The sequence below is a fragment of the Dunckerocampus dactyliophorus genome, chromosome 3, assembly GCF_027744805.1.
Source record: "Dunckerocampus dactyliophorus isolate RoL2022-P2 chromosome 3, RoL_Ddac_1.1, whole genome shotgun sequence".
Classification (NCBI taxonomy): Eukaryota; Metazoa; Chordata; class Actinopteri; order Syngnathiformes; family Syngnathidae; genus Dunckerocampus; species Dunckerocampus dactyliophorus.
Genome location: NC_072821.1, coordinates 23,722,747 through 23,749,693, shown reverse-complemented (window position 1 = coordinate 23,749,693; position 26,947 = coordinate 23,722,747). Strand labels below are relative to the sequence as shown.

The window sequence follows — 26,947 nt, the reverse complement described above, 5'->3', positions numbered from 1 at the left end:
AATATCTAGCTTTGCTTGTGTATTACTGCTTTGTGACTACTGGGGAGCTGTCCTCTCAGTGTGGTGCTGAAGGGCTATGTATAATACACCACTCTAGCCATTACTCACACATTCAATGCACTTCCCTTTGTCTCAGATCCTTTTAAAGTATGTTCATATTTGATTGTTTTTGTTTATTTTACTGATTCAAATGTGATCAAAAACACCCCCTCGCCCCGTTTAGGTATTTTATGTGTAAGCTAAATGAAAGAGTCAAATAAAAAGCAGCTCACCGCCTCAAATAGAGCTCGACAGTGACATTTGAGTCCTTTTTTGCAGTGTTTTGTCCTTTTGTGCGCGATGAGACCTGAGTCGTGACTGCTGAAAGTGAGCACACCGCGTGCTGCGTCAGTGGCGTCTGGCTCCGATGAGCTTGAGACAGATGGGGGGAGGAGGGGTGTAGTTGGAAGTAGAGGTGGTGGGGGGGGGGGGGGGGGTTGGATCGTGACCGGCTGGGAGATGCGTCCACGCATGAAAAGGCTTGGACGACTCCTGTGGAAATGGGAAGAGAGGGTGGGGTCCCTTGTTTGGTTTTGGACTCCACTCTCATCCCCCCCAAAATGTGTAAAAATCATAAAACTCAGCATATATTGTTAATAGTTCAAAACCGCAACCACATACCAAACCACGGGCACGCATGGTTGCTATGAAGTCACAATGCATATACGTATGATTGTCAGGCGCTGTATAGCCTCTGCTTATAATGTAGGTGCTCTTTTCTGCTGCATTTCTATTGGTCATTGGCAATTGGATCTGTCCAATGAAATGACAGGAGAGCCTCAGCTGTGCGTGAAAGTCCACAACGCCTCTTTTTAATGACAACACTGGCAGCAAAGCAGTGCCGGTTCAGTGGGCTTCACACACAACATACCTTCCAAAACCACAATAATGATTACTATGAAGACCTGAGGAGTCGTGGACAAAAGAAGTGGACCCGGGAGGAACCAGCACTTGTCCGTCATAAATCTTTTTGCGGTCTGGGCTTGCTGTGCATACATGAAGATGGGAAGCCCTTACCCCAAAAAGCATTTGTGAAGGACGTGAGCATCATTTTACAGTATGTTGTTGCGGCTTGAGGAGTAACACTGCTACTGTATACCATCTCGGGACACACACACACACACACACACGCACACTACAGAGTGTATGTCAGGGGTGTCCAAACATTTTTCACTGAGGGCCGCATACTGAAAAATGAGGGTGGGGGGACATTTTGATATTTTGATGTTAAAAAAAGGCTAACGCCAATTCAATATGCTATGAAGTTCTTCTGACATTATGCCTTTTTACTCTTTTTCCCATTTTGTTGGGTGTGTTTTTTTTTTTGTAAAAGTAATTTTACAATGTGCTGCGGTCCACAAATGGTCCCCGGGCTGCACTTTGGACACCCCTGGTGTATGGTAATCTTTGAATCGTCACACATCTAAAAGAGTGAAAGTGAAAAGAGTGACACAAACTATCAAACTAACAAATGATCTTACCCTTGGCATTCACGCAGTATGCATGTAGGGTATTTGCACTACTGTACCTCATTACTGGTCCCAGAGTAAAAAAAAAAAGTAGACATTAGACTGTATGTTAAGTGATACTTGTGTGTGTGTGTGTGTGTGTGTGTGTGTGTGTGTGTGTGTGTGTGTGCCTGTCAGGTGTCACGCCCGTGATGCACCAGATGTGGTCAATTTGTGGTGACACCACAGCAACAAAAACATGACATTCATTTCATTTGGTTTCATCTCAGCATCGATTTCACGCCACACAGATTTACTAAAATGTGACTTTCGGTGTACTACTGTGTGCACTATTATTTCATTCATGTGGACTCACAGACACACATTAGTGTCTTGTGGAGTCAGACATCATTAAGTTCATGTAAATAATTCCGGATTGAGACATCTTTCACACACGCAGACACGCAGACATGACTCTATGACTTTTTCAACCGGTTTTGACTTATTCAAACAGTAAATGTTAAACTAATGCCAAGCATTATGGTACGTAAGATGTTTTATAGTTATCCATCAATGTATATTTGGTGCGTGTTTCTAAAGCTGCCTGCTGTTTTTTATTCACACTCATTTTACTTTCCCCTTTTTGTCAAAAACACAGGTTATCACACACACCTTCGGAGATGACAGCGCATGAATGAGCACAGAGTGAAATAGTGATGCTACGAAAAGGAAAACTTTCCAGCGTGTGTCAAACAGATATTTTGTTTTTCTCAAATCAAATGTCTCATGCATCTTCACTGGACAGCGCACTGCCAGCCCTCTGATTGCGCTTTGTTTTTTAAAATATGAAATCACAAATCTCAGTATGAAATAAAACAACACAGCTGTTTTAATGCACAGTTATCAGTAAACCACAGAGCAGATATCGAACCATGACATCATGTGGGCCGCACGGTGGCCTAGTGGCTAGCATGTTGGCCACACAGTCAGGCGATCTGGAAGATCTGGGTTCGAATCTCCGTTGGATATCTCTGTGTGGAGTTTGCATGTTTTCTCCAGCTTCCTCCCACATTCCAAAAATATGCATGTTAGGTTAATAATTGTCCATAGGTATGGATTTATAGGTTGTCTATATGTGCCCTGCGATTGACCGGCGACCGGTCCAGGGTGTCCTTCTCAAAGTCAGCCCATGACCCTAATCAGGATTAAGCGGCATAGAAAAAGAATGAATGATTGAATGACACCATGTGGCTCATCTGACAAAGACGCATACATTTAAACAGCCCCATGAGTGACCAGAGCATGTACAGTAACTTTCCATGCCTCTTTTTTTGCAGTCATGTAAACCTGAGTTGTACTTCAGAGTATGTTTTAGTGGCAAACAGTAAAAAAAAAAAAAAGTTATTAAAGATAAACTATTTGTTATATTGTGGAATATTCTATTCTAAATATTCAGCCAAACATTTCTAATGAATCAACACTGCCATGAATTCAATGTGCAGCATGCGTGTGAAACATGTTGTTAAATGTACTTTTTTAAATGTTTTTTTTTTTTCATTGGACATTTGACAGTGACGTAAAAGAAAGGAGAAAACGGTGTGACGCACAAACACGTAAAAGGTTCCAAACAGTTTTCCACAAATACCCTGAAGCTGTTTAACCGGAAAGAACATTATAAGATTTTTTTATTATTATTAAGCATATTCATTTACACATTTGACTATTTTTATGTATCTTGATTTGATTTTGCAAGTAAATGTACGTATGTTTGATGACTGGCAGAATATCATTTGTGTGTGTGTGTGTGGTGTCTATGGTTTGTGATGTAAGCGGTGCACATGTGTGTATATTAGTTGTGTAGCATACTGTAACACACAATTTGGCTTTATGTCATTTGTCGTACATATGCTGACTTTATTTTAATATGAATTATCTCATAATTGTGCATATAAATGCCTTGTGGACAAAAAAAAAATGTGTGGATTAAAGCTGGAATGAATTTATTTACTGGAAATTGTATCATGATTTACTGTGAATGAGTTAAAAACTATGGTCACAAATCAACATGCCCAAAAAGGACTAAGGTTATTTAATCCTACCCCTTCTCCGTGTCCCAGCAGTTACAATATATTTTTTACCCTTTTTTTTTAATAGTAAAAGGAAAAGGATAAAGATGTGTCTTAATAAAGTTCATCAAGGTTGTTGTGAGCTGTTTCAGTAATAGAAATAAATAAAGCTGTAAAAGTTGACTAAACCTGTTTACAGAATGTATGATAAATAATATATTGATTAGATGATAAAAGAATGAAGAGTTAATCATAAAATACATTTAAAATAAAAAGTCAGAAAGTCAGTACAATGCATGAAGGATTTTTTTTTCTTAAGGCTTAAAATGTTATGTTTTTCTTCAGGCTATTCCGTTGATGTTACACACCATTAGTTGTGAAATACTGAAATGGCAATGACATTTCTTTTTCTTTTTTTGTGGAAAAGGTCTTTATTTTGTTGGATTTATAGATACACTTCATGTGCTTTTGACTGAAAAAAACAGTCACGTCTTGCAGCCCCATTCCTTCTTTATGTCTGCTGATCATTTTAGTAGCAAAACTATTATGCATTAAAAATCAGAATGGAAATAAACGACACTGTGTGCTGTGTTGTATTTGTCTTATTTATTCCTCCACAAGGTAACTGTTCAAAAAATGAATGAAAAGAAGCTATTCTGTTGTATTCTATTATGTTTTGCACCACATACCCTTTTCAAAAATGTTATATATTTGTATCAGTGAGCTCCACCCTTCAAAATGAAGCAATAACAAGTTACTGTCAATGAGCAGGTTGTGCTGACTCTCTCAATATGGTGGCTTTTGCTTCATTCAAATAAGTGAGTAGTTCCAGTATGAAAGTCATAAGACTTTATCAGTCACTCACACGTATCATGAAGACCGTTGCTCTCGTGCGCCTGCAGGAACCTGCGGTTATTGTCGTCATCGTCATCACCAGTTCTGTTTATAGCTAAGATGGTGCTTTAATCTAAATTTCATTCAGGTTTCCTTTGAAAGCTCAGAGGCAAACAGTTTAGACTCCTGTTTACCATTGCTGCATTTCTATTTTTAGAAGCAATGCTCTTATATAACGCTCACTCTCACATTATGGACCGCTGCTGTCTGCTCTACTTGGCTGCATTGTGTATGTCTGTATACTCACACGTTGACATTTTACGGGTTTTAGCAGCCGTAAAAGTCAGTGAGTAAACACTGAAGGAAATCCACCTGCACGAAAAGGAGAATGTGAATCAACACAATAAACAATTGTATGAAATCCCAGTGTTATGTTTTTCATATCTTTGTTTTAATGCCTTCATGTATTCTTTTGAGGAATTGTTCATAACCAGCAATTTGTACAAAATGATGAATTAATAATAACAATATGGGTGTCAGAGCTCAGCCAATTTTATTTATAGCAAAATACATCATCCACTGAAGCACGTGTGTGTCTTTATTTTGAAGTTTAAAGACACTGAAGGCATCCACGAGTATTACTGAACTGGACAATCCAAATATATCCACGTCTTGAGCAACTGTGTTATAGATCGCCCATATTTAATAAAAAAAAAATCAATCATTTGCAGTTGTCTAGTTTTATTCACATCATGAATGCACAGTTGGTTGAATGAGGGTCATTCACACTGCAACTGATAACACTGCAAATGATTTCTTTTCAGAAAAAAACGACAATACCCTGCCTGAAGACAAGACATTATTAATCCATTTAATTAAGATAAACACAATCCTCATAATCCACATTTCTACTTCTGTTAGAACATGCACATGTGTAAGAAGGAAGCTGGACAACGACAAGGAATTCCTACATTACACATTTCTAATGTGTTAATATTAATAGAAGTAGCTCACATGGGACGTGCACTCAGTGCTAATCCAATGTAAGGCCAACATGAAAATTATTAAGTGTGGGGGGGAAAAATAAGTTTCATGGGTGAGTATTTTTCAGGAAATACATTCCACATGTCAAAACGTAGCTGACATTGTTCACAAATGTAACCTATAAAATGTATTCAAATACACAAAATAAGAAATAAAAAAAAAACAGACATACTCTATTTGGACGAATTAGAACATGTGAAGAAATACAATATATACATAACACATTCTAGTAGGAAGTTTTCACACACAGTCAGAATGAATTAGAACATACAGAGACTGTATTTTAATCTAAATTAACTGAGACTGAAACAATGCCAAGGAAACAATAAACAAACAAACAAAAAAAAAGGCAGAAAAACAGGGTTTTAGCCTTTTTAACTTGTCAAAATGTTTGGACTTTGTTCTTTTATGGGAGATTTCATTTTTGAAATGATATATTATAATATAATATAATACAATGTATAATACAGTACAGTACATTATTAATAATAAATCATTTTCCCATGCTCATGATAATAAAAGAAAATAGTGTGTTTCCACTGGATCACTACCCATAACTACTACTACCTGAACTACTCAAGCTTTAGTAGTATAAAATAAAGTGAAAGGATTACAAATAATAAATAATAATGCATTTTATTTACACAAACATCTAAAAAAACCGCTCATTTTAAAATCAAATCTCATTTTGGGAAAGAGGAAATAAAGCAGGACAAGCAGTTTTGTTAACAAATAAAATGGTGTGAAAGAACATCTAAAAGAAACTAAAACTACATTACAAAGGTTAACATTATTTTGGCTATATACAGTGTCTTGGAAATATAATTTCATATTCGAGTAAACTACGGTACGGTGCCCATAATGAACAGTAGATGGCAGTAATGCAGTAAAGCCTGCCTTAAAAATGAAAGAAGAAAAAAAGGACCCAATCACAGGCAGCCAAGCACTATTGACGTCAACCAACGCGGAAGTTACGTCCTAAATCTAGGCGCATATGCATTTTGTTCACTTGTTAAACGCAAACATTTTTAAGCTAGAGTTCTGTCATTGTCAGAATACACTAACTAAGGTGTGCTAGTGGGAGTTATGTCGTCCAGTGGAGAAATAGTGCTTCGGGCCGTGGAGACGCCGCTCTTCTGGCTTGGAGCTATCACCGCGGCCTGGCTGTCAGTGTGCTCCGTGTGCCGGCTACTAGCCGGGATCAAGGTGTGGGTGTTGGGTAACGGGCGGCTTGTATCACCCGATAAACTCGGCAAGTGGGCAGGTGAGTGTTTTTAGCTCGTGTGTTGTCCTCGTTACAGTTTTGTTGGAACATTTTAAATTATGAATGTTAAAATATGTAAATTCATAGAGGAAACTTTGATGTTATGGAACAATTAGGACGACTGATTGATATACCCTTGCTACCCACTTGCACGAAATAGAATTACCCAAGGAAAGTTAATAGTGTTCGTTCATTATTCAGCTACTTGAGTAGCAAACTATTAGGAGTTACCTCTCAATATGATACAGTGCAGTTCTGTACCAATGAAGCAACAATCACAAGAATAAACATACAGCACATGCAGAAAAGAGTGCTATATGAGCCCGACTGGGTTCCTCCATTATTTGTGAAATAACGTCGTTCACATTGTACTAATCTGTACAGAGGTGCCCTTGCACAATATAAAGAGATCCGATACAGGGGCTACAACAACTCCTCTAAGGAATCTTAGCATTTAACAGTTTGATCATTCTTTTCACATTGTTACACGTGTAACTGAAAACGTCTTTATGATAAAAAGCTATGAGGACACTCTCCAACCCAGTCGCATCCTGGTTTCATGTGCAAATTTTAACTACAGCTGTGTAATGGGAGCTACCGAGAGAATAGCGACGTCACAGCCTCGCAAACAGCAACGAAAATAAATGCTTCTATTCACATTTTTATTCTGACGTGCACCAGCATGTAGTGATATATTCCCATCAAATACTATTGATCTGAACCATATCATTAAGAGATTGCAAGGTCTCGCTTACATAATCTGTTTCATGGTTAATGTTACTCAAGCACAACGTGCCTGCTACATTTTTTCAACAGTAAATACAGCCAAAAGTGTAAAAAAATTGCAGGCTATTGCCATCTTCTTGTCATTGAGTGTAAACTATAGTGAACGTTGTGATTGGATTATGGAGCTGGGGGGTTATCATGCCATCCATCTGTTAAGTGTATATGCGTGGGGGTGTGAGCGACCTCTGGTGCCGTCAATCGCACACATGACGTAAAAGTAAAGCAAAAGACAAGCTGAAGTATTGTAGTTACGTGTACAAACTAGCAGAGTGACAATGAATTACTAAAATATTAGCACAGCGTACTTGCATAGGCTGTGAAGAGTAGGCCTGTCACGATAAGAAATTTTGCTGGACGATAATTGTCCTACAAATTATTGCAGATAGCCTATTATTGACAACATTATATTGAGACCATTTTTTCATTAATGCAATGATAATATATGGCATAATAAATGCGAGTACACTGTATCAAAAGCAATAAACTTGAATTTCTCAAGAGTACTTAACATTGCAATTGGAATGTCACAAGCTTTTCAATTAAATTAAATAACAATGCATTAAAGAAATAAAAAAAGACAAAAAACGCAGAAGAAAATAAAATGGATTATATATTAGTACACTAGGTCCCCAACTAACGAACACAATTGGTTCCACACGACCATTCGCAAGTCGATTTGTTTGTAAGTCGAACAAAAGGTAATTTACCAGTTATATAGGTACTACATGTACTTGTATACATATACAGTATATGCGTAAGTATGTAAATATGAGTTTGGATGTAGTAGTAATAGTAAACGAGGATAATTTAATGAAAAAAAAATTATAAAAATGTCATTGGTGGTAGTGGTGGAGGAGGAGGAGGAGTTATTGAAAAAAGGACAAATCGTCATCGTCGTTAGACTCTTCTAAAAGAGGTAGTGTTCTGTTGGTGGTGTAGAATTAAGCAGGCCTATTAACTCTTCATAAACTTTAATCACACGCTCTGTCCGAGTTGCACAGCTACAGTTTGGCTTTGCATTTCTCCTTTACACTCTCTCCCCACCTTCTTCCTCTACCTGTTGGTCCCATTAGCAGTGTCACAGTGCCCTCTGCTGGTCAAGCATGTAGCAGTATAAATATAGAGTTACTAAAGTCAAAATACATGAAAATATAGACCAGTCAGCTTGCGTTCGTATCTCCGAATGTTCGCAAGTCGGATGTTCGTAAATTGGGGAGCTAGTGTATATCTACTTGTCTCTTTTTAGAAAAAATTGCACTTAAATAAAAATCACAATCAATTGCAGTATTTCTGATTTTGAATTAGTGTCACTTTTGTTATTGACTGAATATTGACAAAAAAAAAACTGAGAAATAACCACAAAATACTCTGAAGTTCACATTGTGTGTCAATGCACATGTCAGCTGAATGAAAGATGTTTTGCAGTTCTCTAATAAAGGGTGTTGATCTCCTAAGGCCACACCCTCCCTCAGTACACACATACACATCACCTGGTATGCGTCGACTGTTGCGACCATCATTTAGAATAAAGATTGTGTTGTAACGTCTACCCGAACGATGACGAGGGGTGATCGATCAACAATCTCTATATTGCAAAAACAAAACGGGCTGCCGTTGACCGAACGACGCCAAAACATCAGTAAACTCAAATGTCCTCTCTGCACCGTCCTCCTCCCGTACGCAAATGCACACGAACGCACGCACACACGGTCAGCACTAAGCATGTCATAAGTCAAATTACAAAAATACACATACTGTAACTGCCAGGTTGCTATAGTAACAATATTCCTTGAGCATGTTAAAGAATCTGCTTCTATGAAAGTGAAAGTAATAACTAAGCATGTTTTTTTTTTGTTCTTTTTTTTGTTATTGTTTCATCAAATTTTGTATGTAGTGTTTTTATTATGGTATTTTATGTCTTTCATGTGTTCTGTGTACTGTGCGAAGAGTTCTTGCCTGGACCATGTGACACCCCTCTTCTGTAGACATTTCTTACATAACTTTTGTGTAATTCTGCAAATGTACTAACTAACCGCCAAACTGTGATCAAAACATAGCCTCTTGGCGAAGTAATAAAAGTGAGTTTAGTGTAATCACTCATCTATTTAGAGCAGTCACATTAGTCTGCTGGAGAAGCCGGGTTGTTTGAGCTGAAGTCTGCTTTCATCTCTGTGTGGTAGGCTAAAAATGGAAACACATCAGATCTTTTTTTTTTTTAACATTTTTGATTACGCATGCAGAGCGATTCAGGATACGCAGTGAGGCAAAGGAGCCCGTTGGCCTCGTTCGCGTCTCTCATTCACAAACTTTGCCTGACTCAAGTAGATGTGATTGAGCGGACAGTCTCATTATGTAACAGGACTTGAGCCATTCATAAATGAGTTTCACACGAGGCACCGGATCCTTGGGATTCTGGTTCACCGCTTCAGCTATTTTGTGCGTGTGGTTGTGATGGTAGAACTCAAGGACATTGTTATATTTGGCATCTCTTTATCAATGCAAAGCTTTTATTGATGACAAAGATTATCTACTTTTTAAATACTCTATATACATCTGTAACGTATTTTTTACATCAATAAATAACTCGATCAGTCTTATCCATGTGCCACAATCTTTAAGTCATGTTTATTTTGTTGGTGCTCGTAAAGTGCACTCTGCGTGTTCGAACTGACATCACAATAAAACTTGTGTATTACATTTCAGCAGGTTTAATGGTGAGCACATGATTTACAACTTTGTCAATACTTAATACTTGGCCTTAAGACGCCAAAAACAAGTTTCGGGTGTAACTACATCCAATTTGTCTTGCAAGTAAACCGTCTAAAAAAGGGTACCCAAACCTTTTCCACTCAGGGCTGCATACTGAAAAATCAAAGGATGTGGGGTCCACTTTGACAATTTTACATTTTGTAAACCAACCCATGTAGTTATATACAGTGGAACATTGGTTAGCCTGTTTTTTTGTTAACGTTGAAAATGTACCCCAGCATTCTACGGTTAGCGTACAACATGGCACACATCTTGTTTTGTTATTGATACACTGCGTGAGTCCATCTGTATTCTTAATACATATTTTTTTAAAATAGAAAATGGCCTTCCCTGTTAGCATCCTAATAGCCAATGAACAAAATGGCAACCGGAACTGGAAGTTATGTTGCTCGTCTATGTCATCAGCACTTGACTCTCCAAAATGTAAACACAAAACACGATGTTATAGTTTTATCATTATAGTTTTACATGCATAAAAGAGGACTGCCGTTCCCAAAGATATGATGCGGCAGCAAGACACCACATGGACACCATTTTCCTGTTTTGTTTGAATTATTTCTTGAATTCAATAGTTCCCCTTTATGAAAATGCTGGCGCTTGCAACTTTCTTTGGCTCCATTTTGGGTTGCAGTATCGATGTTAGAAACAAGTAAAACAACTCATGTCAAAACAGGAACGTGGTGGTGGTTGATCTCGCAACCACACTGTGTCTTTGAGGACAGTTGTCAAGAATCACGTATTCAATGAAGGTAAAATTAAACGTCAATCTTAATGTATCCCTTTCATTCATCATTTATATGTATTTATATGCATTTTGAATTGTTTTATGCATGCCAAACTATAATTGTAAAACTATAAAAACGTGTTAACATATTTGGCTTTCTGGAACGGATTAATAGGATTTTCGAATGAGAAAAATTGATTTGGTTAGAGTCAGACCTTCTGGAACGACTTAATGACGCCGACAAAGGTTCCACTGAATATTTGAAGAAAAAACAGACTGCATTTCAGAGTTAGATAAGAAAGTCTCCTTCCAGTACAGTTTTTTAAAATTGATTTACAAGTTTCAACTTTCCTCTTGTTTTTCTTAATATTTTGACTTTATTACCAGTCTTTATACTCATATTAAAACCTAATAACCCACCAACCTAGCTAGCCTAATAGTTGCAACTTTATTATTTCTTTTTTTTTTTTTTCATATTACAACTTTTATTTTCTTTAATAGTTCAATTTCTATGTATGTATTTTTTCCTCATAATATTATACATTTATTATTGTAACATTTTGACATAGATGACCACTTTTTCTCTTAATATTATTACTATATAACAAATGTTTTGACGTTCTTGTAAAATTACAGCTCTTTTATTTCATTTTTGCTGTTTTTTTTTTTTTCTTGTTTAAATTGTATTTTTAGAATGTGCCGAGAGGCATTAAAAAAAAAACAAAACAATGGTGGGCCACAAATGGGCTTCCACAAGCTCCCGCACACCCCTAACCTAAGAATACATTATGGCTTTTGTTATATGACACATATTCTCTACCATCCTTCATCAGAGAAGCGCTAGTTACCTTTGCCACACTGACACACCCGATGACAGAGTCCACAAGGTGCTTTTCACCTTTGGACCAGGACACACACATCAACTGTTTCTCTCAACAAATGTAGCCGGTAACATTTTAGCTGGTCATCTGAATACAGCTGCTTGTTCTTGATAGTACATTTGTACACTGCAATCCCTGAAAATATTTTATAATAGTTGCATTATTTTAAGCCCTGTTCATCTTCAATATCCATGTTGTTGCAATCCAAGGAGGTTCTTGGAAGAGCACCAATAAACTATAAACTGTTGTGGCATCATTTTGCGGTACAAGTTAAAATACACAATGCCTCTCGCCTGAAGTCAGCTGGGATAGGCTCCAGCATGCCCGTGACCCTAGTAAGGAGAAGCTGTATATAAAATGGATGGATGAATGGAAGTTAAAATCCAAACAAAACTAAATATAGCACTATTAGTGCAACATGTCTGCCGTAGTTGGGGCGTGTGGTACGGCAGGGCTCTCCATTGTCTCTCATGGTGTCATTTGTGCATGGCACAGAGCTTGTGTGGTCAGTGTTGCTACTGTTTTTGGAAAATAGCAACCCAGTGCTTTACATTTTGTACAATTTCCTACTAAATCTTTGTCAGAAACCATTGCATGTTTTCAAAATATTGATGATATTACTTGTCTTGAATTGTCCTTTTTGTTGCAGGTTTGAAAGAATATTCAAAAGTATTTGCAGAGGAAACAAGGCTGCCCAGGAAAAGAAAAAAAACAAAAAACCTATTCGGTTTGGAACCAATACACATAATTTTAGTGGTGTAGTAGTGTTGCAAAGTAAGCTAAGACCCCAACCACCTAAAATTGTTGACGTAAAAATACTGTTTTAGATGCACATGTTTCTAAAATAACATTTGAGTAGTATAAAATGATATTTGCCAGTCTAACATTCAGTTAATTTTGGCAAGACATCGCCTCCAAAAGCAGACTTGTTTTATTTGAGTGAAGGGAACATGCATTCAACTGGAAAAGCTACCCCCCACCCCCCTCGCTACACAGAACAGTTCATTCTCTGAACACCTTAAAATAACCTATCTTATGTTTCTCGTTGTGCCTGCAGACTCTCTCCCACTCCTCTTCTCTGTGCTATTTTTAGCTGCCCCTAGGATCCCCTGTGTTGATGTTTGTCATTTTCTCTCTCACGCTCCCCCCCTTTCGCTTATGTTTGGTCGTGCGGCAGCCCAGGAGGATGCTTGGCACCTCAGCACCATCTGTACTCTAAAAGACCACACAGAAGGGAGATGGGTACAGCCGAGACAACGTGATGATTAAAATGAGATGCTGCAAAAATAACACAATACTTAATTTTTGTCTGCAACAATATGAGTAAAACATCTTCCTGTTGTAACTGTAGAGGCAAATATGTGAATGAAGTATTCACAGCTTTAAATGTCATGATTTAATGTACAAATCCATATATTTAATGCAAACTTTGGTCTATGAAAAGTAAACAATGGAGTGTAAACATTTTCTGCACATTGTGGTCTCCTTTTGGTGCTTTGTTGTATGCTGAATAGCTCACTAGCAGCTCCTAGAGGTCGTTTTGCTAGTTGCGTTAGAGCCCACTTATTGTTGAAACCTTGACCTTGACCATAGAATTTTTTTTACAAGACAACAAAGGTCAAAATGATGAAAATGGCTCATTAAGGTGTTCTTGTGGGTAACACAGGGACACAGAGTCAAAGCTCTTTCTTTCACATTCTCCTCTCTTCCAGTAGCTAATTTTAGACTGAGATTTGATGACTGCTTAGCGTTGAGCTCTCCTATTAATAGTCTATTGCACATATGTCGATGGAGGGCCGAGACACTGCAGGTTTTCTCTCCAAGCAGTTTCTCTAGAAGGTGATGTAATTGACAAGTTTCTTCCCTCAAATTGAAGGAGGTGTTGATCATTAAAATAACCTGCTTTAGTGACCGGCTAGAAAGCAAACCTGCAGCAAGTCGACCCTCCATGGCACGAGTTTGTCACCCCTGGTCTATTGGGTTGTGGTCTTTCTGTCTTTGTTCAGAACATTTGTTCTTTGTGGATGTTCAGCTTTCATACAAAATATAAATGTCTGTACCAGTGGCTCTCATACAAGAATGATGCTTGTAGACGTCAGTATATTATGAATAACCCAAAAAACTAGGCTGCCTTTATTCACAATTGCAGTGTCAGTGAAATAAGGTTGTGATGGGACATTTTATCCGGGTTCCAAAGTGTGCAACAAAGCACGAAAGCCCTGTTTCTCAACAATCAAATACGGCCACAAATCCTTAGCAATAAAAGTTGCTATTGACTTTGTGATTTTCCGAGTTGGGTGGAAAATTAGTTATCACCTGCTCGATGGTTCTAGCTGTTTTTCCTCCTGGTTTGGGTGGAAACGTGCTATGGAGTTTCTCATATTTGTCATGTTCCCAAAATATTTTAAGCTTGTATGACAAAGCTTGCATATTGTCTGACTCTTATCCAGTTCATTTTTACCTTCAACTACGTGAAAGCCAAAGTGCTTCCAGACACTCCCTTTAAATCCAATAGGTGCCAGGCGGAGTTTACGCTCAGCTATTTTGGTTGTGTCTTACACTTAGGTGCACCACCATAAACTGTCCAGGCGTCACTTCCGCTTTCTGTCTTGTTGTTCACTTTTTTTTTTTGTTCTGTCAGCATCGATTATTAACATTTATGAATGTATTAATAGTCATCATTGTCCGCATCGCGATGCATCTAAAATCGATTATTTCCCCCACCCCTAATGTGAGGTATATTAGCAATTGTTAAAGGTATGAGCAAATTTATGTGGAAAAAAAGAGGGGGTGGGATTTAATAAGCTCTGCTTCTTCCCACTCCTTTTGGACGTGGATTTGTGAATTGTGATGTATACTGATTGTATACTGAAAAGAATATTGAAATAAATCAAACCATCAGCATATTACCCAATATAGTAGACATAAGAGTAAACAACCATATAAGGCATAAATGAGATGTAATACAGTATATACTCGCATGTTTGCATTGAGAGAGTTCCTTTTTCCTTTTTTTTTTTTTTTTTTACATCTACTTTCTGTACAGTACGTTGTGTGGCGGTTGTCTTACAAGTGTAACATTACTGACACCTATTGACCAGTGTAAAATACTACATATCGTCACGTGTTTGAATGCGTCGGTTGAATGCGTCGTTTGAATGCCTTGAAAATGCTTAATTTATGCTAAAAATGTGTATTTGTATTCAAATATATGTGCTTAAATAGGCATATTTTTTACTAATAGTAGGTTGTAGTCAATTTATTATTATTATTATTATAGCCTATTTGTTCATTATTAATATTTTATTAATTCATTTTTGAAAAAACGTAATAGAGTGAAGCTGCAGATTTTAAAGTGGCGAGAGATTACTGTAAATGGAGGGGTACTTGTGTGAGAACGAAGTAGAACAATCTTTCCAGGAGTGTTTACATTAGAGGTTTGCTTTAATGTTGCCAGCAAACTAGAATAATATCAGCAAATGTAGCCAAAACAGTATCAGCTAGCATAACTATTTCCACACATGCACTGCAACCATCATCCTCACTCGTCCCACACGCACACACACACTTGCTACAATACCATACATGCCCGCAGAGAGGAGATTATTATAGCCTGATATAAAATCAACAGTAGTGAATGATACCGTAGTGCGTCAGGCTGAGTGCTTGTGCGTTTGTGTGGCACTGCATATGTGGAGACAGCTATGTTCGCTGATATTCTTCTTTCTGCATTTGCTGATATTCTCTTGATGTGGTTGCCAGTTAAACAATTGTTGATCGGCTACCTTCTTACCATTCTTATAGTGTCTGTAGACGCTACAATAGTAATAATAATAATAATTTTTGAAGCGCAGACCTCAGGAAGTCCTAAACATGTCTGTCTGTGTTGCTTGATTACAAAATCAATGTGTTTAAATATTAAAATATTTTTGTAGTGTATCTGAGCATAAGTGTTAATAAAAGTGAGTTCGACTGTGTCATTTTCGTCACCTGTGTTCTTTTTTTGTCTCTTAGTTGTAACAGGAGCAACAGATGGAATCGGCAAAGCCTACGCTGAAGAGGTACACGTGCACTCTGTATAGTGTCACTTATAGTGTTGCTTCCAAACTGTGAATTTAATTAACGTAACCGTAATTATTCTGCTATTTTACCTTGGTAGCTGGCACGCAGGGGCTTTGCCATTGTACTCATTAGTCGCTCTCAAGAAAAGCTGGATGAAGTGTCCAAAGCAATTGGTAAGTAATACGCAGGTATTCAAAGTGCAAAAGTTGCAAAGTTGACGAAAGTTGTGGCTGTTTAGATTTATGTGAATGTGTTTCATAGTTGTGGTACACGCTACTGCCTTGTGTGCAAATGCCATGTATACGTATAATTTCTGTATCAACTATCATTTTTCAAGAAATGGGTATGAGAACAGTTTTTTGTATGAGGTTTAAAATTGAAAAAAATATTGTCGTCATCAATAAAAATCCAATTTAAAATTCAATACGGCTAGAATTCTTCCTAAAGCCACCTGGTCCTTGACACTTGCACAAATTTTGCCCCCGCAGTTGTATGGAATTTTGCGTGCCAATGAATAAGTTGGTCGTAAACAGACGTGATGTGCAATACCACTGATTTTGTTTCCAATCCGATACTGAGTAAAATTCAGGCTGGTATCAGCGATACTGATCCGACCCAGACAGTTTGCAAATTCACCAAATGCGTTTGGAAAATGTTGAAAAGTAATGTATTTCATGTTACAGCATAAAGAATACAAGATATTAAATTAATGTATTACTTAAATAAATTATTAATTTAAATAAACTACTAATTAAATTTTGTATTTATTTATTTTAAATCCTTGAATTATATTGAGGTACCGGGGTGATTTACAGTATAGCCAAGCTAACATACAACAAGAGAAAAACAGAGGACAAATGAATGGGTTAACTTTCACCACCTCCTGGAACAAGTAGGGGGGAATTCTCAAGCAATTTCTGTAGTCTCTTGGATCCTCCTTGTGAAGTTACTGTAATAACTGATCATAATGCCCAAACTGATGTCTTCTACTCAGTCCATTCACTCACCCACACTGTCCGTGCTTTCCTTTTTGCTATGCCTTCTTCTTTCTACATTGTCTCCTGTTCTTCAGCAAGTAGTAGACTGCAGCTGCAAGATAAAGACACTTTTGTGCAATGAGAGCTTCTTCGGTGGAGTTTAACATCTTGTAGGTCCCTCGCAAACAGAGGAATTAATGAAGCTGGAGGTGAGGTCTGCTGTAGCGTGGGGTCACGCTAGGGCTGGGCGATATGACCTCAAATCAATATCACAATAATTTGGGCAGTTTACCTCGATAACGATAAATGCACGATAAATCCTCGACCACTATATACTGTAGCTTTGCCATCTGAAAATAATTGCAGGAAATGCAAGTTAACTGCTTTCTGTTGATTTATTGACCGACTGGCACTTTCAATGAAATATAATGCACGTAATGGGACGCACCTATTCCGCCTAAAAAGCCTTCTGAAAAGACCTCCAAAAAGCGCCAACAACGCTCCATTTCCGTAATGTGCTTTGGGTGGTTAGGACAGTTTTCATACTCACTTTGTATTTCGTGTTCTTTTTCTCAATATCATCTTTGTGGAACCCAAAATAAATCTCCCTGGGACTGCGGACCACAAATATGAATGTATCGTACATACCCTGGCATACTACATCCTGTACACACACATACTAAGCTACACATACTGTATAGCCACATAACATGACTGACGTCATGTCTCATGCAATAACATTACTAATGGCCACTTATCACACTGCACAAGAAGAACGGCGTTTACAGCCCAACCTACCACAACCGTGTCAGGTAATATTTTCCAATAATATAAATAGCATTTATAAATATAGTGACTTTCTCATTTTTCTAACAATTCTATTCAATTCCAGACATTCCAATGCCATGTTACAGTATTTGCCTATAATGTGTGTGCCATGTTGACTTTAGAAACTGGATAGATAACCATCATCAAAATGATCATTTACAAAATGAAAAGAGAATTTCACATGTTCTTGTAGCCATGTGACCATCTATTCATGACATCAAATAAAGCATGGAATCCTTAAAAACAGCAAACTAATCATGGTTTCCTATAGAGACGCTTTTATAATTTTTATTATTTTTTTATTTTTTTATTATTATTTTTATTTTCTTGTTCTTTATTTGTGAATTGTCAATTTTGCATAATTGGCCATGACGTACTTTTTGTTTTTTTTAAAGGCTTTAAAAATCCATATATTTAAAGTACAGTATTTGTGTTATTAGTTTTTAGAATCCTTCGGAGCGGCGTTACGATGCATACAAACGGGAAAAAAAGTATTTTTAGCGCATGAGTGGCAAAGCACTATAGTACGTCACAGAGAGAAGTCATCTCTCCCGCAGCGTTACAGTATCCAACTGATAACATCGCTAGTTAGCTACGTCAGCGAGTGCAGCTTGTATGGCTGAGATGTCATCGCGCATCAACGCAAATTGGCATTTTGTGCCAATTTTGGTCATGAGTTGTGTGTCAAGTGCATAACTTATGCATAAACAGAACACAAACAGTGTGCAAACCAGTCTTCACACTTTTCAGGCGTACCGTCTAAATGACACACTGCATTGCCACGGCGAATTGCAGAACAGTCCATCCATCCATTTTCTGTACTACTTGTCCTCAATAGGGTCGTGGTTATGCTGGAGCCTATGAATTGCGGGACAAAGTGGAGGCAAAATTCTTGTAAGTGTCAAGGTTTCGTTGCAGTCGACAGTGCACCCCAAAGACAAACAACCATTCACACTCAACACCTATGGACAATTTAGAGTCGCCACTTAACCTAACATGCATGTTTTTGGATGTGGGAGGAAACCGGAGTACCTGGAGAAAACCACGCATGGAGAGAACATGCAAACTCCACACACAAAGGCCCAAGGGAGAATCGAACCCAGGTCTCCTCGATCTCCAGACTGTGACTGTGTGGCCAACATGCTAACCACTACACCACCATGCGGCCATAAAAGGGGTCATGTACCATAGAAATCCTGGATGAGAACCTTCTGGCCTCAGTCTGAACTGTGAAGATGGGTCGTGGATTGTGCTTCCGGACATACAGCCAAGTAAAGAAAGAGTAGCTCAAAAAGAAGCACATACAGATCCTGGAGTGGCCGAGCCACGTTTCAGACCTTAATCCCAGAGAAAATCTGTGGAGGGAGCTGAAACTCCCCGTTGCTAAGTGGCGGGCTTGCACCCTGGTGACCAGCTACAAGAAAGTGACCCCTGCTTTCCTACAAAGGTTTCTCCACCGACTCCCATTTTGCTAGGGGATCAAATACTTATTCCCACAATCAAATACAAATTAATTTATAACCTCGAGTTAATGTTTCTTTCTGGATTTTTTTTTTTACATTCTGTCTCATTCTGTTACAGTAAACCCACTATAAACAATCTGGACTCTTACAAAATCAGCATTTTATACAGTCTATAGCAAATACTTTTTTTTCTCCTGTTATATATAGTATATTATCCCGAGAGTACTTCATCGAAGCTATTACTTGAATACCACATTTTATAGTATTGTGTTAATATTATAGTATTAAAAGCTCAATACCTAATTCATTGGCCACAACATTAGGCACGCCTGCATACTCTGATTTGATCCAATACAGCAAAATCTTTTGCAAAGATAATGCACTGTCAGGAATGTATTAATTTAACGTGTATTATTGTTGTAGTTGGCAGTGGTTAGAAACACCTATTAGAGTGAGTTGTTTGGATTCCTTTAGAGCTTTCCGGTCTACCTAATGAAATGATGTACGACTGCCATTTATCCTGGCTCTTAAATGTAGCTTTGGTGTTGTAGTCAATCCAGTTAAGAATAATGAAAAATTAAACGCGTTACATATTTAATACAGTGTACCTCTGACTATTTATGGAAGGGAATATAATCCAGGAAAAAAAAAAAACTATTATGCTTTTTGTTTGCTGCTGTCCTCTGCCTAAGAAAGATTCTAATAGGTTGGCTTTGCAAGTGAGCAGTGACGTTACTGCTGATGCCTGCTATCTTGCTTTGAATTCCGTATGTATTTATACTGTATATTCATAATATCCCTGTGTATTTATTCCTACAGAAAGCAAATGCGGCGTGAAGGCAAAAACCATTGCAGCAGACTTTAGTTCAACAGATATTTACGCAAAGATTGCAGATGGACTTGCAGGGCTGGAGATTGGTGTATTGGGTATGCGCTCAAACCCCCCACCCCCCATACACACACACACGTCACATATTGACACATTATGACACGAATTTGTACTTCTTGTTTTTTAGTCCTTTGTCGCCCTCTGTAGGTTGTATTAAAAAAAAACTTTTCTTTTTTTGCATGTCAACAGTGAACAATGTTGGAACATCCTATTCCTACCCAGAATTCTTCCTCAGCATCCCCAGTCTTGATACTGTAAGTTCAAGCCTCATGCATTTATTTCCTAGCAGCTGATTAATGATTCATGCATGTACACATTCACTCATTTGACTAATAAAAAAAAAAAAAAAAAGTTCAGTCTGAATAAAGGCAGCTTCATCATGGTGGATGGATGCTTTTTGATAGCATACAGAATAACTAACATTTTGATTCAAAAAATGAAATTATGTACATGAGCAGGAATTAAAATGACCAGATTGACATGATTGTGTACAAATGCACCCATTTAATGTCATGCTCTTCTTGCCGTCCTTTTTTCAGTTTATTGACACCATGGTCAATGTCAACATAACATCAGTGTGTCAGGTGAGTATTGTGAAAACCGGCGTCACCGGCCCAAAACTTAACTATCAACACAAATATTTATTTTGTTACAGTAATAAACACACACAAACACTTTGCTGGGCTGTTCCCAGAGCAACATTTTGCCCACACACTAACAAAATTAATGTCACCGAATTCAGTGACTCTTCTAACTGATACCTCAGCTGTAAATGCTGTTTTTGTCTCTTTTCTTACCTCACTCAATCCACCCACACACACTTACAAATGGCCCAAAACATGTCCACAGCCCACACATTTTGATGAGGTTTTCTTGACTTCACTTTTTATTTTTGCCAGATGACACGCCTTGTTTTGCCTCAAATGGCTGAAAGGTGAGTTTTGGCGTCCTCTGTCAGCACCTCGTTTTCTTAAAAATCTATGTTTGCGTATTGTTTGTTTTGAGGTTAAATATAAAATAACAATACCTCAGAGACATCGAGACATCGAGTTGCCCATTGTGTGATTTCAGGAAGAAGGGCGCCATCCTCAACATCTCCTCTGCCAGTGGAATGTACCCCGTTCCTCTGCTTACTGTCTATTCTGCAACAAAGGTGAAGAGGTTATTACCTTTACATCCATATGTTGAATGCTGATCATGGATTTTGTCAGGAAGCACACTCACAGAGACTGATTGGGAAGGAAATGCAGGCTCAACATCACTGCGTCTTTGTCAAGGAGGCTATGTCTACATATTACCTAAATAAGGGAACTGCAAGCGCACAGACATCTGCCAAGGCGTAAAGATTTGTCAAAAAATCAATGCTATCATGCACAATCTGGGTCAATTCCAGTGAATCTTGGCTTAACTTTACAGCTTCTGATCTTGCTAATTTATATAACTCATGACAAAAGTTTATTATAATGCTTTTAGGTCTTTTAATAGATGTGTTATGACGTGATCAGCATTAAGACTCAATGCGGTATTAAGTCTAGTTTTGCAATAACGGGACAAAACAATAATTGGGGAAAAATAACAAACATTTCACATCTTTTTACTCTCATACAGCAGCGAGCATAGCATCCATTTAGCAGCATCCAGAATCTCTCCTGTTATTCCCAGCCTAGATAAAATGACGGAAAAAAGAAAACACACATATTGGCCGATGAGTGAATGAGTTACGCTCTTTGTTATATTTGAAGAGGGAGAACGTAAGCGAACATAAAGAAGAATGTGAATAGAATCGTCCGTAAGCAGCGCCTGTAAACACTGTAAACTTTACAGTATGGTCACACAGAAAAGATGATCAAATATCAATTGCAGTCAAGATTATCCAGACATTGTCTTTGTTGCCATCGTACAGCAAACATTTGTGGGAGTATAGAGAAATATAATATAGTTCAACTATATTCTATGCACTATTTTTATTGTGATGTATTCTTTAGGCATTTGTGGACTTCTTCTCACGAGGACTGGAAGCTGAATACAAGAACAAAGGGATTATCATCCAGGTAGACCTACTACACACCTGCTCTTGTCGGAATACATTTACAAACACAAATATTCCATGTTTAGCAGAAGCCTGTGCAGGATTTAAGATTAGATCTTTTTCACATTTTGAGGAAAAACTGAAAAATACAGTTAGAATTTTACATTCTTATCATGGGTTTGAATGTTTTATTAATTTTATGCCCTTCGTCACACATTTAACACTAGAACTACCATGGCCCCTACCATGGCCCCTTCTTGGTAGTTCTAGTGTTAAACAGTTATTTATCCAGAATATAATGATCAAATAACATTATGATTTAAAAAAAAAGAAAAGAATTAGGTGCTGAAACTTGGACACAATTGGTTGTGAAGGACAGGGATCCCAGACGCACATCAAAATGAATGTAATGGATAAAGCAAGTTAAAATAAAGCTTCTGAAATGGCCTTCCCAAAGTCCCGACCTCGACCTTACAGAACCAACCATTTGAAATGTACTACCAAGAAGAGTGGACAATTATCTACGCACGATTATGTCAGAAGCTTGTTGATTGCTACTGTACAAAGTATCTTGTCAACTTGCTAAGGGACCAAGTATTAGTGGGTGTGTATGTATAATTCTGACCCAGTGTAACTTGACAAAATTCAAATGTATGCATTTAATTTTTGTTTTTAAAAATCTTTGAAGATGTATGTTGTATACAGCTCAGGGAGAGGAGACACGCCCACCAATATTGGCTGTTCTTTTTGTCTAAACCGCTCGACTGTTGCGACCATCATTACGATAAATAATATTGAATACTAATGAATGCTAGAGGGGTCATGGATTCCGTGCGCTGTATCTGGGAGGAAAAGAGGAGATTATCCTTTCAGACTAGCATGGGACAATATTGTAAGAAGGTAGAACAACCACAAACATAAAAGTTAAGTTATTTGGTTTCATTTAATTCTTATATTTAATCTTTTTATTACTGAATTTTATTTTATGTCATCCATGTGTTCTGACTTACGAGTTAATTTAGGTCTAATTTAGGTATTAGTTCTGATTTACACAAAAACTCGACTTACATTGCAATTAGGAACTGAACTCCTTCGCAACATCAGGACCACCTGTAATAATTCCATCACTCCTTTATCGCAGGTTAAGTGGTTCCAGACCCGACCGTGATAAGTGATTTTCTGCGAAGTAGGATTCAATATTAGTAAATGGAATATTTTCATAGCTGGAGCATAGAAAATCTGTTTATGACTGTCTAAAAATTAGATGTACTATTATTAGAGCCCTGTAGACATGAAATAACACCCCTAAAGTCACCTTTATACTCTTATTATTCCTTGTTAGAGCCCTGTAGACATGAAATAACACCCCTAGAGTCACCTTTACACTCTTATTATTCCTTGTTAGAGCCCTGTAGACATGAAATAACACCCCTAGAGTCACCTTTACACTCTTATTATTCCTTGTTAGAGCCCTGTAGACATGAAATAACACCCCTAAAGTCACCTTTATACTCTTATTATTCCTTGTTAGAGCCCTGTAGACATGAAATAACACCCCTAGAGTCACCTTTACACTCTTATTATTCCTTGTTAGAGCCCTGTAGACATGAAATAACACCCCTAGAGTCACCTTTACACTCTTATTATTCCTTGTTAGAGCCCTGTAGACATGAAATAACACCCCTAAAGTCACCTTTATACTCTTATTATTCCTTGTTAGAGCCCTGTAGACATGAAATAACACCCCTAGAGTCACCTTTACACTCTTATTATTCCTTGTTAGAGCCCTGTAGACATGAAATAACACCCCTAGAGTCACCTTTACACTCTTATTATTCCTTGTTTACAACACATTGCTCAACTGTAACGCCAGGTTATGGGATCACTGCAGGGACAAGAGACGGCCGTCGCTTTATACATTGCATGCTATTGAGCTAAGTAGTTAGCCTCCAGTTTCTTTATTCTAAACTTAAGTGTTTCAAAGAGAGTGGGGTAGAAGGACAAAGAAAGAAGCTAAAAACTCAACACTTCCACACAGAATGGGAGAGCTTTTTTTCACTCTTATCATATTGGATATGCCATGGCTGACCACATGCAGCGTTAAGGTAATGTAATGTAACATCATGTTTCACCAATGTAACATTACTGATGCCTAGTGACCAGAATACTACATATAGCTTGTTTTTCAATACAGTGTTCCCTCGCTCTATCGGATTTTTTCTTAGTTATTTAGATTTTTTTTTTTTTTTATTACAGCTATGGACGTGTTATAGTCCGAGCCTGGCCCTTTTAAGAAGAATTGCATTGTGAGAAGTTGAGTGTCTATCTCTTCCCTCGCTCGTCTGTCTGTCTGTCTGCATGGGCCATTGTTTTCTGTGTCCTGATTGGCTGTAGATCATTGTCAATCAATCTCCTTCGTGCCGTGCTGCCATGTCTCCTGTGTCATCGCTAGCTTGCTTGTTAGCTTGTAGATGAATCTTCGCTTCGTCCGCAGCAATATGTTTTAACAAGGATACAAAAACGCTACAGTTGAGCGGAACGGCGCCAGGACGAAAAGGCACGACCACAGGACTGAAATATGCGTGAGTGACTTCATTATTTCTTGTATGGATCACTAAGGTTGGTCATTAAAATTCAAACGAAGGATTGAACTTTTTTGAGCGTGATTAAAAAAAGAGAGAAATGTGAGAAAATGTTATTGCCTGTCTGAGTAAAGTGTTTTAAGTGTATGGTGAGGGGTTTTACCGCCTTAAAACATACAATAATTGTACTTCTACTACTACTACTTTGTGGATTTCACTTAATGTTGGCTATTTTGGGAACCCATCCACGCGATAAACGAGAGAACACTGTATTTTTTAAGTAAAAATAGTCCATAGTCAACCACAAAACAGTGATCATTTATTAATTAATTTGGAAAAACGCAACAGAGTGAGGGAGCGATGGTCGAACCGTGATGTAGCAAGGTACGACTGTGCACTGCATGTATTAAACGTATAAAATGAGATATATCAGTAATTGATGTGACCCACACCCCACCCCATTTCCCTTTCTCCAGAGTGTTCTGCCTTTTTTCGTAGCAACGAAACTGAGTAAAATCCGAAAGGCCACTTTGGACAAGCCAAGTCCGGAGCGCTACGTCGCTGCTGAGCTCAACACTGTGGGCCTCCAGACCCAAACCAACGGCTACCTGCCTCATGCCATCATGGTACGTGGAGTCCTTTCAGACGAAGTGGAGTGGAGTATCACATCACTCTCAGATTGAGAAGTTGAACATTGGGTATTATTAGTTATACTGAATTCAAACCACTAAAACATGGTTTGCTCATCAGCTGTTACGTTGCCATATACTGTACTTTGGAACGACAGCTACATTCACAGCCAGGCCCATTTGAATGTGTTTGTGAGTTAATCCATTTGAGGCGGTCCGCCACAAATACATGTGTTCACATCCAACTCAAAATAATCTTAATTGAGTTGACATGCAGGTGCAATGACAAAGCAATCTGTAGAATAAAACCAACTTTTTAAAATCATTACAAAACAGAAGCAAAGGGGATTGCGCTGGTAACATTTGATAATGATGGCCCACATTTTCTTTCACAAAAACACCCTTGTTCCTGCTGTTCCTCTGGTAGGTTGAAAATTGGTAATGAATGCTAATCTGTTATTTGTAAATGCCACCAGCTGACCGTGTAATTTCCCTCTGTAGGGTTGGGTGAGCACAGCTCTGCTCCCTGCCAACATCCTCAGCAGACACCTGATGGGAATGGGTTTGTCCCAGCGTGCTCGTTACCTCAAGAAGCAGAAGCAGGGCTAGCTCAGCGGTGGCCGGGAGTGGAAGCAGAGCGGACCAGCGGTGCTCATGCCTCGTCTGACTAGCAGCATCATCATCATCAGCGCGGACCAAGAAGAGCAAACCCCGACAGTTGCTGGGAACCAAATCAGTTTCCCTCCCCATAGAAACGGCAAGTCATAGATGATGCAAGGCAGCTTGTGGCCTCAATCTGTGATGTGCATTAGTCATCCGCTTTAGTCAGCTAATTGCATATTCTCATGTCTGTGTTAAATCCTAACAAAGCACGTAACAATGCGTTTAAAGGTTAATATGGGTGTTATCTACCACTTCCGCGTCCAAATCATGTTTTTTTGTTTAACTTTATATGTAATGGACTACAAAGGTAAAATGTTTGTTTTTTTTTAATTGTCTCAACCTGCATTGAAATTTTACATCTAAAACACACCAGTGAAAACGTAAATCATGTGACTCACTCAGTGACCACAGAATTAGGTACACCTGGATCTAATGAGGTCCAATACAAGAGACCTGTCATTATTCAGATATACCTAAAGCTGTGGCTCGCAAGTGTATGTGCATATGTCTTGCGAGGAGTTGTGCTATTAAATCACCCTGCAGATTGCGAGCAGGAAGTAAGCCGCATGCATAGTTGTCCGTCTCCTTTCTGCGGTGTGATTGTATTAACATACCAGTCATGTCCTCAATGCATGAGTATTGTCATTATGGAGAACACTTGTATATTACTCACTTATAATCTTTTTAGGGTTTGGCTGTGGTGTAAGCAATTAAAACGTTTTTGAAGAGTTATTTAATTGCCTTACGACTAATATTTCAAAATACGGTATATAGGGATTATATGTAAGCAACACTAGCCTCTGCAGGTCAATTTAGTTTCTAAAATAAGAGTGCTTCTGTTTTTTGTTTTTTTTAATATTGTATCAGGATATAGCCAGATTTTCCATGTGCCCCTGCTTTGTTGCAGTGGGAATAAACCACTTGGAAAAGGCATCACTGGATTTTGCTCCAGCTGGCAGGACAAATATGA

At 38.1% G+C, this 26,947-nt stretch overlaps 1 protein-coding gene across 1 annotated transcript; it reads left to right on the top strand.

Annotated features, from left to right (window-relative positions):
- The first annotated feature begins 6,363 nt into the window (after positions 1 to 6,363).
- Positions 6,364 to 26,709, top strand: hsd17b12b (hydroxysteroid (17-beta) dehydrogenase 12b). Its single transcript, XM_054771184.1, has 11 exons — positions 6,364 to 6,695; positions 15,870 to 15,916; positions 16,015 to 16,090; positions 20,005 to 20,112; positions 20,264 to 20,328; positions 20,614 to 20,658; positions 20,974 to 21,008; positions 21,146 to 21,227; positions 22,060 to 22,125; positions 25,162 to 25,311; positions 25,816 to 26,709. Exons 1-11 carry the CDS (start codon positions 6,518 to 6,520, stop codon positions 25,921 to 25,923), a joined length of 960 nt encoding a protein of 319 aa, XP_054627159.1. The 5' UTR covers positions 6,364 to 6,517; the 3' UTR covers positions 25,924 to 26,709.
- Positions 26,710 to 26,947: the final 238 nt, after the last annotated feature.

Excerpts from the sequence above, each read along its gene's own strand:
- hsd17b12b (XM_054771184.1), top strand. The coding sequence starts at position 6,518 with ATGTCGTCCAGTGGAGAAATAGTGCTTCGGGCCGTGGAGACGCCGCTC. Across the intron at positions 6,696-15,869 it reads TAAACTCGGCAAGTGGGCAG|TTGTAACAGGAGCAACAGAT; the intron begins GTGAGTGTTTTT and ends TTTGTCTCTTAG. Across the intron at positions 16,091-20,004 it reads TGAAGTGTCCAAAGCAATTG|AAAGCAAATGCGGCGTGAAG; the intron begins GTAAGTAATACG and ends TTATTCCTACAG.